The sequence below is a fragment of the Rutilus rutilus genome, assembly GCF_951802725.1.
Source record: "Rutilus rutilus genome assembly, chromosome: 3".
In the NCBI taxonomy this organism is placed as follows: Eukaryota; Metazoa; Chordata; class Actinopteri; order Cypriniformes; family Leuciscidae; genus Rutilus; species Rutilus rutilus.
The window spans coordinates 5,265,022-5,285,641 of record NC_140211.1 but is presented as its reverse complement, the minus strand read 5'-3'; the positions used below and the strand labels follow the sequence as shown (position 1 = coordinate 5,285,641).

Here is a 20,620-nt window from a genome sequence, read left to right as displayed (position 1 = left end):
TTAGCCTCGCTCTCTACTTACCTTGATATTTATGGACAAATTTTTTTTTTACCCTTTATTTCGTTTTGTCTTTTTGGTGACGGAGTTTTCCTCTACGAGTCGTCACATCAGCAAATGTAATATTTGTCAAATCCGTTAATGAAGTTTTGTAGACTCTTTGATCCATTTTAAACTTGCCCGGGTTTATGTTTTTCTGGTGTGTTGACGCTTGACAGGAACTCCGCTTCCACAACGATTACGTATTTCCGGTTATTGTGAAAAAGGTCTATAGTGTGAATCGCGGCAGCAGCCGTTGGTAGTCCAAGGCATTGTTGTTTGTCTTCACTTCCGGGGTTCTTACCACCGGAGCCTCACTTTTGATTTAAAAATGGCGGCTGCGTGAAATCAGCCTTTTTCACACGCAACCGGAAACTACGTCACGCCGGGTAAACGGATTTCCGCCAGAGCTGAAACTACGGTGTTTTCATATAGAGTGAACATGGAGCGTTATTTCACAACTTCTCTCTCGACACTGCCACGACTCAGATTTGAGGATGTTGGCAGAATTGTTGGACGGCACTCAACAGTTAAAGAAGCAAGGCTGAGCAAGGGCTATAAATTCTTCGTTGAGGAATTTATTCACAATTATCAAGGTAAGTTGACAACTATCTGGCGTTAGCACTTGCAACATTATGAATGCTAATTGCTAACCATTTTTATGTGTTCAGTCTCTAATGTTGTTGATCGCAAGGTGGTAGTGAGAGCTAGGTGTTATCGGTCTATGAGGAAAAATGAGGAACCCCACACACTTGAGGTTATATGTTATATGCCTGTTGGCTTATATGAGTTAGTAAGAGCGTTTTGATATCAAGTTACTGCGGTTGCAGATTTTTATTTCCCTTTATTTTAGTTTCACCTGTCTTAAGGTTTTCTTTGTTGGTTTTTAGTTATGTCTCTTTCATTGCTTCTGCGGTTGCAGACTACAGCTGTATTTCTTGCTTTTGCTGCTGTTTGCAGCTTTCAATTAACAGCACTTGAAGGGATAGTTCACTTCAAAATGAAAATTCTGTCATCATTTACTCTCCCTCAAGTTGTTTCAAACCTGTATGAATTTCTTTCTTCTGCTGAACACAAAGGAAGATATTTTAAAGAATGTCATTAACCAAATAGTTTACTGGTCCCATTGACTTCCATAGTATTGTTTCTTTCCTACAAGTCAATGGGATTTAAGACATAATTGAAATGTGATGATATCAAGACAGGAGCCTTAGTGGGTGTTGACAAATATGGCAACAAATACTATGAGGACAACATAAACTTTTATTAATTTACATTTTGAAGTGAACTATCCCTTTAATGTAGCTCACAGCATAAAATTAAAATTCATTAGCTAAACTATTTGTCTTCTCAAACAGGTGTCATTGGAGGCAGAAGAGGTTGTTTGTATTTCTGCCTATATGTGCAGCTGTGCAGCTGGTAAAGGGTTGTGCAACCATCTGACAGCACTTGTGTATCAGACGGCCCACTATGTGCAGCTGAATTTACAGTCTGTCCCACCACCACTGGCCTGCACGAGTGAGCCACAGAGATGGCATCGTCCAAGAACACAGGCATGTATTTTTTTCTTTTCTGCAATTTGTGAGAACACTATAGCATCAACTCAAACAAACAAGTAAGTACTGTATGTAAAACGATGTAAAAAAAGTATATTTAATTGGCTACTCGATCAAAAGAGTTAACACACAACTACAAGCCAAGTATACTTTGAATAATTAAACTTTTAAGTATATCTCGATCAAAAGATTGAGTACAAGTACTGGCCAAATATACTTGGACTTTTCTTTCAGTGCAAGTCATGTACACTTAAGTGTAATTAAGTTTATTTCTGAGAAGAACATAAAGTATATTTCTGAGAAGTATATAAAAAGTAGACTGAAAGAATACTTTCTTATTTTTAGTTTAAAAGAAGTATACTAATAGCACACTTGAATAAACTTCTTTTTCGTAAGGGTATGTTTACAGTGCTGTACCCTGCATCTCACAAACTTGTCCTTTGTCTCTGTGATACTGTAATTCTTGTTCTTTGTTGATATGAACCTCCAACCAGTCAAAATCTATTGAGCAGTCAGTGCTGTTACAGTTTTTCTCGATTGTTTAGACACATTTTCTGAAAGCATGCCTCATATTCTCAGAACTCTACACACAAATCAAAAACACACACACACACACAATGGGCAAAACCCCTTAATTCTCCTGCAAAATGAAACTTTACATTCAAAACAATGTTATTTCTTCTCAAAATGGTATTTTGTTTTCAAATGACACACACAAACCATCATATGAATAGACATTTATAAGAACCAGTTAAACACTGATGTGCTCAATGTAAAACACTATGATGAATGGAAAACACTTCTTCTCCATTCATCATAATGACTTAGGCCTTTTTTTGTTCAGTGTTACACTTACTACAGACAGTACATACATAAGTGTGTTGTAAAATATTTGAGAATATTGTTTTTATACTCAGAACACACAAATACACGGTAACAAATATATTTTATTTTTCCCACAAAAACAATGTACACAGTGTACATCCCAACCAACACAAAGTTGTACATACAGTGGTCTACATACTAGACAACAGAATAATTGACTGTATACACTACAGTTACAGTAAAAAAAAAAAAATCCAGTGTTGGCATCCATTGCTCCATTGAAGAGCTCACCTGTTGCCCTTTTATGCTAAAGCTCTGATTGCTAATTGTAAAACTGTGTGACGGGTGTTTGCCCTTGTGATGAGTCAGTGTGCATATTTGAATGGCAGTGTGTTCCTTGAGAAAACAAGAGATTTTCTGCATGAAAATTGTGCCAAAAGCAGAGAATTGTATGTAGTGTTTTGAAAAAGAGTGTGTTTTAGAGCTGCAATTTGAGTGTAAAGCAGGAATTGTGCTTGTAGTTCAGCAGAATTGGTTCAGGGGGTTGGTGAATGAGTTACATGTGGTCATTGTGTCTCAAGTACCAGTATTTGTGTGTAAACAATTGAGAAAAACTGAAACAGATGGAAAGCACAATGTTCAGGGCCATACAATGTACTGTATTCATTGTAGAGTATACAGCCTACAATGCACTGTACTACAGTACTCAATACTAAAAGGGACAAAAATCAAGTAAACGCGATCAGTGTGCTTCTTCTTGTCTTTGGGCATCATTTGAAACAGGTTAAATCAGTTTTGAGTGGTTGTGTTCAATCAATGACGTGTGTTCTCTATTTTTATTTGATTGTTGTGGATGACGTGTGCATTAGAGTGCAGAATGTGTTTTGAGAATGAGAATGTGTTTAGAGTTTTGCTGAAAAGTCTAAGTTAGATCTGCAAATTGTGTTTTACCATGTGAAATGGTTTAAGGTATTGACAACAGACTGCACAATTAACTAAATGAGTTCAGGCAACTGAGAACTTTGTTCAGCCAATGGGTTTTAGTGTTTTAGCAATTGAGAAAAACTGTAAATTGTGTTAAACTGAATTGTGAGAAACTAGAGTTAACATTTGTGACAATTACTATAAAACTCAGAGAATACATCCATGGTTATTGTATATTTACAGTAACATAAATAAATTCATTTTTTTCACAGCAGCATTGATGCTTTGAATAGATACAGAGATCAAAAAAGCATGATTTAGTCATATTACAGTTTTTAAAAGGATGAAAAACAAATTAAAGCAAAGATAAAGCTATAAATAAAGTCTCGACAAGCTCTCTCTCTCTCTCTCTCTCTCTCTCTCTCTCTCTCTCTCTCTCTCTCTCTCTCTCTCTCTCACACACACACACTCTCTTTCTCACACACACACACACACACACACACACACACACACACACACACACACACACACACACACACACACACACACACACACACACCTCTCTTGTTAAACTTCCAGGTTCAGCTGCTGTTATTTGCAGACTGTGGTTACTGTGTTCAGTTTCTCTTTCATTGTGTCACATGTTTTGCAGGAATCAGATCTTGGGTGCGTTTAAATAAAGAGGCAAAAACTGATGAAATGGATCAGTGTGTGTTTGATTAAAGACGCTGCGGCAGGAGAGCTGAAACTGTCGATACCACAGAGTCATGACAAACAACACAAAGTGTGAACACCATAAAATAACAATAACAAAACCCCAATGCCAATGCATACGTAGCCCTCCTCAAATCACTTTTTAATACTGAGAAAACAGTTTGGTTCTCTTCCTACTGTAAATAAGGGATAGTTTCAGAAACAACATAAAAAATATATATATATATATATATATATATATAAAGGATGCTGTTTGGAGTGAAAAAAAGAATATTCAAAAGTAATGGAAACACTGATCCATCAATCCCTGCACCTGGTTATTGTACTTTAATCACGAACTGTATATCTCTGAGCCTCAGAGGAACAGCTTTACACCACATTAGGCTTTCAGACACAAACCTACAGCCTTAAAGGAGAACTCCGGTCAATTTTAACATTGAGCTCATTTTTTTTGTAAATTTGGAGTGCTGTCAGTACAGAGAACAATGACAAAAATCGGTGTTGCCTACACCGTGTTATCCTCGTTTTAAAATTTGCACCTGTTGACTTCAATGGGGCAAGTTTTAAACCTGCTTTTAGCCTCTTAACATCCATGATGTGTCATTACAAGTGCACATGTCATGTGAGTGATTCCTTCAGAGTGAACACGGTAAATCTGACTGCAGTAGATGTGAAAGATATGAATAAAAGTGATATTAATTCAGCCAGCGCACATACCTGTATTTACTTCCTGTTTTCGGTCGAAGTCCACAGTTGTCGATTGTCGAGTTCACGCGCTTGATCATAGGTAACTAAGCAACAGTGGAGAACTCGACAATCGACTACTGTGGACTTCGACCAAAAACGGGAGGTAAATACAGGTATGAGCGCTGGCTGAATTAACATCACTTTTATTCATATCTTTCACATCTACTGCAGTCAGATTCACCGTGTTCACTCTGAAGGAATCACTCACATGGCTGGGCACTAATTAAAGCAGCTAATCAAGCTCTTCAGACTCACTTCCAGGCTGGTGTGATGGAGCTAAACTCTGCAGGAGGATTGAACAGTAACAAATGACCTGACATGTTGGATGACTCTCTGTCCAGCAGATGGCACTCGTTTAACATGTGAATTTCGGATGCAAAAACTCTATTTTATTTTAATATGCAGGTTTCCAGCAATTGAACGCCTGTCAGAATCATGGCTGCAGGAATATAACTTCAAATGAACACTGAAGAAGAATTATGAATGGCATGATGGTGTTCTTCCCTAAATCTTGACCAATGAAATGCAATTAAAGAGATTTGTACTCAATCCTAATGTATAAATGAATAGATATGAGTTAAGTACTATGATATTCACCTTATTTTCGAACGCGGAAGTAAACATGGGTCCAGTATCCGGTTTTTGTGCGGCACTTCCGTTTCCTCGCTTCCCTGGGCTAACTAACGATATCAATCGCAAAGGATTATGCAGAATTGACAGAAAAATGTTACACATAACGTAACAGATGAATACAACAAAGATCTAAAGCCCCGCCTCACCCAGTTCGGGTACCGGACCTGGTTGAAAACACTCATGCATCTAGCTGGCAGAGTGCCAACTTCGCCGGCGCCTTCAGCACCGCCCTGAACACGGCCGAGCCAGCGCTGGATATCTATGGAGGTATTTTTGTCATGTCAAATGTATTAATAATGCCATCAGAATGCAACCAAAGCACAGGACAGCAATAAGTAGATGGCTATAAATAATTGTAAATCATACAAAATAAACGCCATGACGACTAGATTTTATACAGGGGTTACTAAGATTTTGTTTCTCCTTAGAGTTTTTTATTGAGACTTCATAGCGCAGCCACTTTTCTGTTATAGGGTGGTCTTCTGTAGGTCTTGTGTTCACGAAATGAAAAGAACAAACATACGGTCGTTTCGGCGCGGTTTCTTCAAATTTAAAGCTTTTAACCACAGGCGAAGGGTGCGGTAAAGTAGGTTTTATGTTGGACATTCGTTAGACATTCGCCAAGCAAATTAAGGGACTGTCTCAAAACTGCACACACACACACACAAATAAGCATTCCAAGGTGCGAAACCACGCAAAGCATACTAATAAAATGTAAAGATGTGAATTAAGTGGACAACCTATTTTGCGTCAATACTGCCGACGTTGTCTTTGCTGCTATATATTTATGTTTAACATAGGCCTTCCACAACTCTCTCCCCATATGTCGAATATATCACCAATGAGGCTTATCATATGTCACCAAGCAGCAGCAGCGCCGCGTCAGACACGTTTCTGATGTGCAGAGATATAGAAAACGCCACGCAACAGAAACGCCAAGTAAATCTTTCTTTTGTACCAGTTATTATGACAACCTCTAACTGCACAAACAACCCCGTCTTCCTTGAAGCCATAACGATGAGTTAGTTGTTATGAATACTTGTTTGATTAACCGCTACGGTGAGCTCGCCAGTGACCGGAAGTGCCTGACCGGAAGTCTCGCACAAAATACCGTCAACTGGCTGCGTCCGTATTTCCGTTAAAAATAAGGTGAATAAGTTTCTTTGTTTCTGGTTGTGGTTTAAGCTCTTGTGGAAGAGGTGTGTCTTCAGATGTTTCCTGAAAGTTGTGATGTTCTCATCAGATCAGGTTCCTGTCATTGTATTACTACTTTCAAGACCGTGATAACAGGTCGTGTTTGTTCGTTAGAAATGTATTGAGTCTCTCTTTAAAAAAAATTCTGAAAGTTGTGGCTTACTTATTTAAGAAGAAAGCAAAAGCTTGGTGTGACCATCCATCAACATCCTCTCCACTTTCTGGCTTGACTTTTTTTGAAGAAACAAAGAAAGGAAGGTAAAACTATGTAAGTACTTTGCATTTTACACCCTTTACAGAAAGTCACAGTGAATTGTGAAGTGTTACCAGGACTGATTATAGTGTCCAGACAACTGTGGATATTTTATAATGCTGGAATATGATGCACTTTAGATCCTGCTAACTTTAATCGCAAGTCTTACACAGGCTATGTACTAGCAGGAAAAACTCATTTTACCATTTTAACTTTCAGTTATCGGACGTCCTTTTATATATACTGTACACACACACACAGCAGTGGCCACATGATGTCTGGAGGGGATATTTGTTTTGAATGACCCTACAAGTGTGATTAAACCATCAAAATATGAGGAAAATAAACACTAAACTTGGTTATGTTATTTATCTGACAAAAAAATATTTGGCAAAAAACGGGCAAACTACAGATGCAAATTGTTATTTTACTATGCAAATAAAAAATGCATAGAAAAATAAAAAGCTTACTGGAAAAAGAGTATACATTGACTAAAACATAATCAGTTATTGATATTTCATTATTTTTCATTCATAATTTCTTAGCATTACAGCCTGGGCAGAAATGATGTACTCATATAACTCCAAGCACAACTACGCTATATTTTTAACAAATGCTTACAAATATTTGAATAAAGAGTGAGTCAGTTTTGGACATCACTTTTGAAATGAAATCATACAGTCATTGAAACAAATAATTTGGTGCATGGTGAAGCATCACAAATAATTAATGTTAAGAACAACTCTAATATCATGTACCTTTATACAGAGGCTGACATCACCAGCAGACAAGGATCATGGGATGTACCTGTAAGTTATAATTGTTGCACAATGTCACATTTATAGTCTAAAATCTGTTTACAATGGCAGAGAGACGAGCTACTGAATGCTTAAGGAACAGAAGAAAAATCCCTATATTTTTTTTCATATAAAGAAGTTTCAAAAACAGCATGGAACTTAAAATTAAAGACTCTCATTAAAACGTTTACTTTTCCAACAGCCAGTGTGTCAGTGCCAGAAAGAAAGATTGTCCTTCTCGGGAAAACAGGAGATGGCAAAAGCAGCGCCGGGAATGCAATTCTTGGAGAAAATGTACTCACCACTAAAGCTTCAGCTTCAAATGCAGGAGTTGAATGTCAAAAAGCAGAGAGGAAGGTTCATGGAAGAAAGATAACAGTTATTGACACACCTGGACAATTTGATACAGATTGTGAAGATGAAGCGCTGAAATCGGAGACCATCAAATGTCTGGTTGATTGCGCTCCAGCCATCGATGCCTTTATCATTGTCCTGAAGGTTGGAAGATACACAGGACATGAAAATGAGGTGATACAAAAACTCCTGAAAACATTCAGTGAGGAACACGTCCTGAAACACACAGTGATCTTATTCACTCATGGCGAGCAACTAGAAGGCAAGACCATTGAAGAATTTATAGAGGATTATTCAGAACTAAAGACGCTTGTTGATAAATGTGGAGGACGCTGTCACGTCATCGACAACAAACGCTGGAATAAACGTAAACGAGGGAACAAGAGCAACAGAGTTCAGGTGAAAAATCTTCTGAAGACCATCGACGAGATGGTGAAAGAGAACGGCAGCTACACCAATGAGGTGCTTCAAAAGCTGGAGGAAGAAATTCAAAAGGAGAAGGAGAATATAACTGAAGACAATTTGCATGCAAAAGAAAAACGAGAACAAGCAAAAGAAAAAGTTCATTACACTTTTCTGGAGAAGTGTCTAGGAGTAACAACAGGGGCCGTGCTTGGTGCTCTTTTCGGAATGGCTATTGCTGTAGCTTCAGTTATGTCTGTTTTACAATTATATGAAACGCTAACAACAGCGTTTATAGCAGCAGGTGTAGGAGCAGTGGGAGGAGCAGCAGCAGTTGGTGCAGGTACGATGGCTACAGGTGTGCTTGTAGCTGGAGGTTTGGTAGGAGCTGTGGGAGGCATTGTTTCTGCATGGAATACAGTAGCTGAATCTGTGTGTGATGAATCAGATAAAGCTGAATCTGTTATAACAAAGGTAGCAGTGAATACCTGGGAGAATGGCTTATTTATGGTTAAGAAAGCAGAAGAAATGTGTGGTATTAATAGCAAAATGGCAAACTTACATTGAATAAAAAGACATTTCATTCCTGCTTATTGAATATAATGTGTTTATGTCATACTCTTCAATCTTTTTATTCCCAATGACAACATGGTAAAATGAACCTTAACTACTGGCAAACTCTGTTTCTCACACATCATGTGACCAATGGCACTTTTCCAGTACCAGCTCAACTCGACTCAACTCGACTCGCCTTGGCTCGGCTCGCGAAAAGCGCCACAAATGTCATGACAGCTTGAACTTTCTTCAGACTATCTTCTTTTCTGTTATAGAATTTGGATCAACATGAGGGTAAATGATGACCGAATTTCCATACATATATTCATATTCCATATTGTGTCAAGGCTTCGAAACAATCCGTCTTAACGGTGACACCTAGTGGTCACTTGCAGGTGTTGATCTGAAACAACCTTGACAATGAGCCATTAAAAAATTTGTTTTTTATTTTTTATTATTGTATTTTTCTAATATGTGAAGTTTGTAACCTGTAGGCTCCTCACTGTGCATAATGTTATTTTGGTTATGAAAAATGAATATTAATAAAAGAAATCAAGCCACAATGTCTCACTTTTTTATAGATTTTTATTCAAAAATATTAATTTCTCTGCCGTGGAAGGACTTAGCCTACTTCTTTTTTTTACAGATAATTTCTCCAGCCTTTGAAAAAATCATCTCACAAGGGACACTTGTTGCTGGCATGCAAAGATATTTTTTAGCAAGGACGTACAAATAATTATATTTCAAACAATGCATACCTTGCTTAGATGGCCCAGCAGTGTCAGTAGCATGCCTAGGTACAGGGGGAATGCCATCCTCTGCACCCTGCAAAATGGCATAGATCATAAAGTCCCGAAGCCCATACAAGAGTAAAGTTATGAGTCCTAAAGGGCCAAACCCATGTTGGGCTCTAATAGGGAAAAGATAAAAAAGGGTCTCAGAGAGGGCCAATCCTATAATATGCATGAATTATGGCCAGCCTTGGCCTCATAGTCATGTGCTTACACTTATTATACTGAAAGAACCTTCGCTTGCAAAGCAGGAACTTCCAATTTGTAAAATCTCATAAATGTGGACGGCGACGTCAGCCGCGACGCGAATTTGCTACGTCTGTGACGTTCAGAGCTTCAACATTCCAAAACTTTCACGCCGACAGCTGAGAAAACATGGACACTTCATCATCATCATCATCATCATCATCATCCAGTGAAGACGAGCTTTTCATTTTCTTTAAAAGACAGAAAAGAAGGTTTTGGGTGACATGCCCAATCTTAAAGAACAGAGAGTCTGAAGGGGAATATGCTAATGTCCACTTTTAGTTTCCCTTTCCTCTCCTTTTTCTCACATACAAGTAACAAGTTAAAATCATTCGACTAGAAACTGTAGATATCACACAAAGAATGTATAGTAGGCTATACTAAAAGCGGCCCTAAATAGTCTCACTACATTTTGTTACATGTTCAAAATAAACACGGTCTCTGTCTCTGTCTTTGAGGATAATAGTGTTAGCTTTCTATCCCAAATGTAGTTTAGCCTGCTAGCCTACACAGCACAGGACTATACAACGACTAAAACTATCACACAACACACTCACAGTCGTGATAACCGAGTTGGTTGGCAATGTTACGCCACACATTGTCTTTCAAATCGTTGTCCTTGTAGTATGTGATTGGCTGAAGCCTTTTCTGCCGCCGCAAAAGTAAAAAAAATCAACATCGAAGCGGAAAAAATAAAAGTAGTTTTTTCACCGCAGCACATTCGCGTTCGGTGTGGAAGCACTCATTACACAAACAGCTGATCAAAAAATAAAAGCATCGCGCAAATTATTTGTGCGTCAAAATCGCGTCCAGTGTGAAAGGACCATGTATTCAGCGAATATTATATCTGAATGAAGGGAAACGGATCACAAAAGCACAGAAATAACAGGTCACACATTATCTGTGTTGATTGCAGAGAAGAGCCATAATTTAAATATGTTAAAGGGACACTTCACCCATGGGAACATTGATCTTTATTGAAAGTGGGTCATATATGTAGTCGAAATGTAAAATTAATTTTGAATTTGGTGCCTTCTTGGCCGAGGAAAGAAAGAAAGTAACTTCAGGACGCATTTGTATGAAAGACACCAACTCCCACAATGCACCACATTGCACAGCTGCGCAAGCCACTCCCACTAATCCAGAAAGCGCATATCTGCCTAAGAGAAATAACTCTTCCGTCTACAAGGCTAGCTACCACCAGAGCTTGAAATTAATTTCACACAAAATGTCTAGTTAGTTGGCGAACTCATTAGTGAATTACTCTTCATTTGTATTTCTTTCGAAGTGGTGAATTATTGCATTGTAACGTTACCTGGATGTTCAGTCAGATGCGGTGCGAAACTAGGATAGTTCACAACACAAACGTCCGTGTCCTCGTCTGATTCACAACACAAACGTCCGTGTCCTCGTCTGATTCAGAGATTTCATCCAGGAGAAGTTGTCATTGTTGAAATTCTTTGCCACAGTCGGACTCTATCTCTGTGTTCGTAGCGGTTCGTAGTTGCATAGTGAGATCACCGGCGCCACCAGTCCGCCCTAACCCGAGCCAGTCCGGGCTCCTCGTCCGCGGCAGGCAGGTCTTCTGCCTCGGCTGCTCTTCGCTATAATGCGGCTTGTAAAGGTAGCCACAAACACCTGATTCAAGCATCAGACTTCTGAAATCCTCTTCCTCTATATCATATTGAGCACTCTCCTCCGCTATTGTCATAACTTTACATCTGTCTCCACAGCGCCTGTTAGCTTAGCTTCCAAACAAGATGGAGGATATTGCTTTTAGTTTTCAGAAAGTCAAGTCCCACCCACTGATCTGTAATAGGCCTGTAGCGTGAGCGGTTCCCGCCCCCTGGGAAAGATGAGGAACGAGTGTCTGTAGTCTCTACACTTTTCAATGAAATGTGACTTCCTGCTTATTATGACGCAAAATGATGATTTTTACGTCATAATAAGCAGGAAGTAAAACACTTAAATCCTTATTTCTCCCATCTCAGGGAAAAATGGATGAAAAATCCACATTTATTATAATATATGACTGGGTTTCTAACAATACAAAGCTTAATGCAAATGGGTGAAGTGTCCCTTTAAGAGGTGCCATGTCTGTTTTTGGTTTTGGTTCATATTCATGCAAATATTTATGTACTGTTTGTTGACTGTTTTCATGTTTAAGTCAAGTTTGTTCAAGTCATGGTTTAGTTTACTTCGAAAAAAACAAAAAAACTGTAATTGGTTTTGTAGCAAAGTTAGATGTTATGGGAAGAAGGAGGCGGGAACCGGCGAACATTTAATAGATTTTAATAAAATAAATAAACAAATACAAAAACGAAAGTAAAGACGACAATCCCTCATGGACGACTGCCACCACACATAATAAAACAAAATATTAAAGGGGTGGCATAATGCCCTTTTCACAAGATGTAAAATACGTCTTTGATGTCCCCAGAGTGTGTGTGTGAAGTTTTAGCTCAAAATACCCCACAGATATTTTTATATCACATGTTAAAATTGTCACTTTTTGAGGGTGAGCAAAAAAGCACAGTTTTTGTGTCTGTCCCTTTAAATGCAAATGAGCTGCTGCTCCCAGCACTGGGGGCGGAGCTTCAACAGCCAGTGTCATTTTACCTCACACAGACATGCACTGAACATTTCAATTTTTTTTAGCCTTTTATGTTCAAACCGGAGTCAGACAATGATGGAGAGACTCAAGAATGTAAACATGTAGAAGCAACAGGACATTTCTGAATTATTAGTTGATGTAGCTTATGTGTGGTTATCTTCTAGTCATTGATTAACATATTCTGTCTTGATCATCTATAAATTGTGTTCCGGAGGCGCCGTTTATGTCAATTTTAGGGTTTGTGACATCAATAACCCGGGAGGAATGTAAAATCTAAAATGTTGCTACCGTATGTTTTTACGGTAAATTTCTGGCAACCACAACTGCCAGTTTTTTACCGTAAATTTAACAGATTTTTTTTTTTTTTTTTTAAGTGCAGATAAAGACAATTTCCAGTATTCTTTACTTTTGTCCACATTACAATTTGGGAAAACTATGTAAAAAAATAAAAAAATAAATAATATTCAGATTCATTTAGACTAATTTAGACCTTGCACTCTAGGGTTGTTAATTATTAAATTGTGTTGCCGTCACACGTTAACTTCCCCATAAATGTATCATGCATATATGGGCTGTTTTTTGTTTTTAAATCATTAGTGCTTAACTTGCCCTGCTTTTAATCTTTTCTTTCTCTGATTACCAGAGACAAATGGCCATAACACAATTGATAACATGGTATTAGTATGCCGTGCTTATTAGTATGAGAGTGTTTTATTATTGCAAAGTACATGATGAGAATAAAAATAACATGGATTTAAAATGACACTTTGCAGTCTGTGCTTTGATATTTCATATAGGTTATATGGAAATTTTCTATAAAAATAAATTAACATGAGATCAGGTTTTGAAAGAATGACTTGCAGTGCTACAAATGAGATCAGTTTGAAGTTTTGAAAAAAGAGCTTTGAAAATGTACATCTTACCGTAATTTGGAAACCGGTACCAAAGTGAATAAAAAACAAACTGAGGTTACACTTAATTTTAAGGTGTCGTTGTTACACTGTAATTATACATTTAGGTACTGAGTAATATTAAGTAACTACATGTACTTACTACAGGGTTAGGATCAGGGTTAATGTTTGGTTTAGGGTTAGATGCATGCAATTATGCATAATTTATAGTTATTACTGTAGTAACTGCATGTAACATAATAACACTGTAAAACAAAGTGTTACCCAAACTAACATTGACGGCTTTCCTGGAGAAGAACATCTTCTTTACCCCACTCAGCACACCCATGTGGCCCAGATGGGTTTGACCTGGTCTATCTAACTGAGGACCAGCCAGTTTTGTCTTTCCATGTAAGCCACACATGGGTTAACCAGATGAAGTGAACACTGTTCAGTACTGTTTTACATGTAACTGAATTAGAGTTAATGAGATAATTAGGTGATAACAATCAGAATCACTGAAGGAAAAAGGAGAACAGAAAAAGAAACAACCAGAAACATAAGAAACTACAACTTCAGCCACAGCCACATAAGTCTACAGAAGTTTTCATTGAGAATTAACAAAGATTTTGATGTTTTATTGATTGATTGATTGATTGATTGATTGATTGATTGATTGATTATGTTTATTTCATTCATGGATATTTTTCCAACAAAACTTACTTCATCATCCTCATATATATAATGTATAAAACCATGATGAAAAGGAGGCAGGATGAAGAATATCTTATATTTCCTGCCCCCTCAAAAAAAAAAAAAAAAAAAAAAAAAATCAACATATAAAAAAACTCAACATATCAAGTCCCCGTCAATGCATGACGATAACAAATGAAACAAACTAGAAACCAAAACATCAACCTAAAACAAATTCCAAAGCAAAAGCAAACCATGATCACAACCATCATCATCAATTTCTATAAATATTCATCCAAAGCAAAAGCAAACCATGATCACAACCATCATCATCATCATCATCAATTTCTATAAATATTCATCCAAAGCAAAAGCAAACCATGATCACAACCATCATCATCATCATCAATTTCTATAAATATTCATCCAAAGCAAAAGCAAACCATGATCACAACCATCATCATCATCATCATCATCAATTTCTATAAGTGTTCATACAAATCCATTGTTTTCTCTTTAAATATTTTTTTAAACTGAAATATATTTTTACATTGCTTTAGTTCATTTTGCAGAGAATTCCAAACTTTCACTCCCACCACTGAAGTACACATTTGTTTTGCTGTTGTCCTTGCAGTTTGATACCTAAAATGTCAATTTCTTCTTCCTTCATTTTCTATAAGGATAAACAAGTGTTGAAGATTTATGGGCAATACTTTATCCTTTGCTCTAAACATAACAATAAGTGTCCGTATTCGACCAATTCTTTAAATTTTAACAGTTTAGGGCAAAAAAATAAGGCATTTGTGTGCTCTCTATAATCTGTTTTAAATATAATTCGTATGATTCCCCACACCTCCACAGAGTAGCTGATGTAGGGCAACACCAGTGCACAATATAAAGTTCTCAATGCCTTATAATCTAACACATGTTTTACCTTATTTAGTACAAAAATACTCTTAGATATCTTTTGTGAGATATGTGGTTTCCAAGTCAACCCTTCATCTAGTAGCACACCCAAAAATCTAATTTCCCTAACTTTCATTATTTTTGTTCCTGCTATTGATAGTACAATACTTTCATCTTTTTTTCTATTACCGGAAATCATAAACTTAGTTTCTTGAGATTTAATGACAACCTATTAATGTCAAACCATTCCTTCACTTTAACCATTTCTTGTTCCATACTAATTACTAATTGAAAATAATACACTGTAAAAAGTGAGATGGCGATGTAAATTTGTAAAACACGCGTCTATAGACTTAACACATGATATGCATGATGTCACCATTTTCACAAATTTAAGTTTTTTTAGTTTACACAGAGACAATAATGGTTGTTTTACAAAACTTGCAATTTGAAGCCTGTTTTCAAAACTTTGCGTTTGCATTTGTGTTTTCAGTCCCCCAAAACACTGGTGTCTTGTAAATGAACGACCAAAAGCATAGAAAGTTTAAATTTGTTAGTTGAAAACAGTGTTGTGTAAATGGCCACTCAGTTTCTGGAGGGCCACAGCCCTGTAGAGTTTAGCTTCAGCCCTAATTCAACACATCTAAACCAGCTCATCAAGTCCCTCAGGATTATTGGAAAACTACCAGAATGTGTGTTTGAGCTTGTTGAAACTAAACTTTGCAGGACTGTGAGTTTGACACTGCTCTGAATGAATGTTGCATTACAGTATACCTTATATTCTGTCTAATAAAAATCTGCAATGTTTTATTATTATGTGTCCTAGTATCATTTTATTTGATATGTTGTGGACACTCATACATAAACAGATTTAAGTTCATTCCCAACTAAGCAAAAGGTGAATAACACACAGTCATAAAGTTGTTAAAAACACAAAAACAATTTCAGTTAATGTAAAACACAACATAGAAATCTCTTCAAAAATACCAATGCAGTTAAATTGTCATGTATTATTTTTCATGTATGGTATTATACAGTGAGGAAAATAAGTATTTGAACACCCTGCTATTTTGCAAGTTCTCCCACTTAGGAATCATGGAGGGGTCTGAAATTGTCATCGTAGGTGCATGTCCACTGTGAGAGACATAATCTAAAAAAAAAAAAACCCAAGAAATCACAATGTATGATTTTTTAACTATTTATTTGTTTGATACAGCTGCAGATAAGTATTTGGTCAAAGTCAGTTAGAATAATCAAATGTAACAATTTATTATGTCAGGTAAATGTATCATGCCAATTTCATGCCAATTTCATAATCAATTCAAAGATAATCAATACAAAACATCAAAAGCTCTGGATTTCTTCAGGGAGCGGAGAGGACGCTGGCGCTGGCTGTTCGCCGCTTCTCTGCAAATTCGCGCAAATCCGCTCTACCGTACTATTTTTACTGTAGTTACTGAAATCGCTACAGCAATTGACGGATATTTTTTTGCACTCAGTAGCCAACTGATTGCTACGTGAAGTGTTACCTGGCACATACCTGTTACTAAGCTGAAACCGGCAAAGTCACAGTGTATTCTCCACTCTTGGCTTCAAATCCCTGAGCCCTGGAACCAACTTCGGGTTCTGCATCGCCTCTGCCTTCAAGCGGATGTCTGCACGTGGAATACCATCTTTGTGGAAGCTGTGGATTACCTTGGCTTGTGTCGCTGTCTTTCACCGGTACTCGCCTGGATATCGGCTAGCCGCTAACACATCACGCATCATGTTGTGGTCCGACACCTCGATGCAACATCTCCGAGCTCTCAATAACAACAACCGAGCTCCCCTGCAGCAACTGGATCTTCCGTACCGACCTCGATATATCCATAGGGGATCAAGGCGCCGGTTTGTTGTGTTTAAATCCGGTGACCACAGCTCCATCTCATCCCTCTGGTCGGCATCGCGTCCCGTTGCGCAACTGACACGTCACCGTTTGCGTCATCAGAGTACCGCTACTCCTGGCATAGATAGTGCTGGGTGTAAACGGTGCACTGTAAAACCTGGAGTGGATCGCAGGGTTCTCCGCCCTGTCAATAAACTGGATTTTAGAGCTCAAATGACATTTGAACTGCTAAATGTGCAGTCCCTGTCAAACAAATCTGGACTTATATACGACCACATCCTGGATAAGGGGATAGATATTCTCTGTCTTACAGAGACATGGCAGCAGCCTGGAATATACTCATCCCTAAATGAGGCCTGCCCACCCGGGTATAACTACCTCGATAAGGCTCGTACAACTGGCCGTGGTGGGGGCCTAGCTGTTTTACATCGCAGCAACATTGAATTATCCCCCGTGTCTGTGCCCAGTACTGGCTCATTTGAAAGTCTGGTTTTCAGTTGCAAAAAAGCTTTTTCAGCAACAATAGCCCTCGTCTATCGCCCTCCCAAACCACAACCAACTTTCATTTCTGACATTCATGATTTTCTAATCTCCCTCTGCACAGCTCACTCAAATATTCTAGTTATTGGTGATTTCAACATACACGTGGACTCCCATAACTGTAAACTGGCCTCAAATTTCAAACAAACCCTGGATTGTCTTAACCTCCAACAGCTTGTGGATGCCCCCACACACAATAGGGGGCATACACTGGACCTTGTCATTACAGACTCCCTCTCAGTTTCAGGCCTTCAGGTGTATGACGTGGGTGTCTCCGATCACCTGGCGGTTACATTTGAAGTCCCAATATTAGTTCCTCCCACCAAACCAAAACGCCATATTACCTTCAGAAACATTAAGAACTTGGACGCCACCTCCCTCAGTCAACATCTCCAGCATCTCTCCCCCTCTCCTCACTCATCAGCTGACGACTTAATGGACTACTACAACACCAGCCTCACCTCTATTCTGGATTGTCTTGCTCCATTAAAAACCCGGACAGTCACGTTTACCCGCTCTGCCCCCTGGTTTACAAACGAGCTGAGAGGGATGAAGAGGTCTGGCCGTGTCCTGGAGCGTGCCTGCAAAACATCTGACCTGACGGTGCATAAGTTGGCCTACCGGGAACATCGTAGGGCTTATGCCAAAGCACTCTCCAAGGCTAGGTCAGAACACTACTCAACACTTATAAACAACAACCCAGGTAACTCCAAAAAACTGTTCTCCACAATAAATCACATCATCAAACCACAGATTTCCTCATTCTACAGTCCAACTGATATAAATTGCAACCGGTTTCTTGATTTTTTTACATCAAAAATTGACATTATTCGCTCCTCATTTCCACTTCTAAATAGCACCTCACTAGACCTGCCCGCAACACCCATCGCTCAAACCCTATCACAACTGTCCCCCACAACGCAGCAGGAGGTCGAGAACATCATTCGTAAATCCAAAACATCCACTTGCCGCCTTGATCCCCTCCCATCTCCTCTGCTTAAAACTCACACTAACTCTATCAGTTCCCTCATAACCAAAATAATAAACATGTCCGTAGAGACAGGCTATGTTCCCACCTCCCTCAAAACTGCTCTCATCAAACCCCTCCTCAAAAAACCCACCCTGGACCCTACACCACTGTTGAATTACAGACCAATTTCTAATCTCCCATTCATCTCCAAACTCCTGGAAAAAGTTGTTTCCACCCAGCTCCATAATCATCTCAAATCCAACAGGCTATATGAGAAACTTCAATCTGGTTTTCGTCCCTCCCACAGCACAGAAACAGCTCTTATCAGAGTCACCAGCGATTTGCTGATGGCTTCTGATTCCGGTTCCACATCCCTCCTCATTTTTCTCGACCTCTCTGCTGCGTTTGACACTGTAGACCATCACATTCTCCTGCACCGACTTCAGCACTACACAGGTCTTTCTGGTACTGCCCTGAAATGGTTTCACTCCTATCTCACTGATAGAACCGAGTATGTAGCTCTGGGGGATGTAAAATCCAGACCCCACACTGTCACCTGTGGGGTCCCCCAGGGCTCCGTACTCGGTCCAACCCTCTTCACCATTTACATGCTCCCCTTGGGTCGTGTCGTCAGCAGGCATGGAGTTAATTTCCATTGCTATGCTGACGACACACAACTCTACCTTCAAGTCACTCCCTCTAGCTCCCCCTCTGCCACGACTGCCCGCCTTAGCTCCTGCCTGGAGGAGATAGAGGCGTGGATGAGTCAAAACTTCCTGCAGCTGAATGGCTCCAAAACAGAGGTCATTCAAACTGGAACTGTTCATCAACTCCGCTCCTCTCCAATCACCACTGTTTCACTCTTTGGACACACCACTCCCCTCTCTTCCTCTGTTACTAACCTAGGGGTAAAATTTGACCCCCACCTTTCCTTCGACAGTCATGTCACCTCCATCTGCAAAACTGCATTCTTTCACCTCCGCAATATTTCCAAACTGCGCCCCTCCCTCTCCATTTCTGCTGCAGAGAAGCTCGTCCATGCTTTTGTCTCCTCCAGGCTGGACTACTGTAATGCACTCCTCGTTGGGATTCCTGGCAGGAGCCTTCAAAAGCTCCAGTATGTTCAGAACAGCGCTGCCAGGGTCCTGATGAGGGTGCGAAAACATGAGCACATCACCCCCATCCTTCGTTCACTGCACTGGCTCCCCATTCAGTCCCGCATAGAATATAAGGTCCTCCTTCATACCCATCACTGTCTGCACGGTGCGGCCCCCACTTACCTCACTGAGTTGCTCACGCCAAATTCATCAACCAGAACCCGGTCAGGCCAACAGCACCGTCTGGTCATGCCCAGGACACGGCTCAAAACAATGGGCGACAGGGCCTTTCAAGTCGCTGCTCCCTGCCTGTGGAACGCCCTCCCAGACCACCTCAGGGCCCCGCAGACAGTGGACACATTCAAAAAAGGACTAAAAACCCACCTTTTTACACAGGCTTATTTTAACAGCTAAACGCTTGTTTTTAGTCCCGTCTTTTAACATGTTGTGTTTTTATTGTAATACTGTATTGTTTTTAATTATGTTCTACTGTAGCACTTTGAGATTTGGTGTCAAATGTAAAGTGCTTTACAAATAAAATTTATTATTATTATTATTATTAAAGAGAAGAGATGCGGATCCGACATTAAAATACATGATGCTGAATTCTTTGAGGTCCTTCAACATCATGGGCTCATCTGAGTAACAGAAGGCCCCGATCTTCTCGTTGCACTCTATTACAGGGGTCTTCAACTAAAATTGCTTGAGGTCCAGTAAATGAACCCTCCTCACCAGCCGAGGTCCGGACAATTATATAACTACACTGTAAAAAATTTGCTGTAGTTATGCAGCTGTTTGCCAGTAACTTACTGTAGATTTAAATTTATGTTATTTACTGGCAACAGTTTGTTCAAAGTTAAATGAACATTAAACATTAACAAGTCTTTGTCTTTACAGAATAAAATTATAAAATAACAATCTAATGCAAAGCATTCTGGGAACCAGAAATCTTCATCAACCTTTTTCTGTTTTTTTCTTTCAGATTTTGGTTCCCAGAA

General features: G+C 39.0%; 1 protein-coding gene across 2 annotated transcripts; it reads left to right on the top strand.

Moving 5' to 3' along the window:
• Nucleotides 1-6,685: 6,685 nt before the first annotated feature.
• LOC311287700 (GTPase IMAP family member 7-like) lies at nucleotides 6,686-9,549 on the top strand. 2 transcript variants are annotated; one of them, XM_084404713.1, is made up of 3 exons: nucleotides 6,686-6,897; nucleotides 7,651-7,691; nucleotides 7,882-9,549. In XM_084404713.1, the coding sequence occupies exons 2-3, from the start codon at nucleotides 7,679-7,681 to the stop codon at nucleotides 9,000-9,002; spliced, it is 1,134 nt and encodes a 377-aa protein (XP_084260839.1). In that variant the 5' UTR covers nucleotides 6,686-6,897; nucleotides 7,651-7,678; the 3' UTR covers nucleotides 9,003-9,549. The 2 variants fall into 2 exon arrangements, with proteins under 2 accessions (XP_084260839.1, XP_084260840.1); XM_084404714.1 differs by having other exon boundaries at nucleotides 6,712-6,887; nucleotides 7,882-9,543.
• Nucleotides 9,550-20,620: the final 11,071 nt, after the last annotated feature.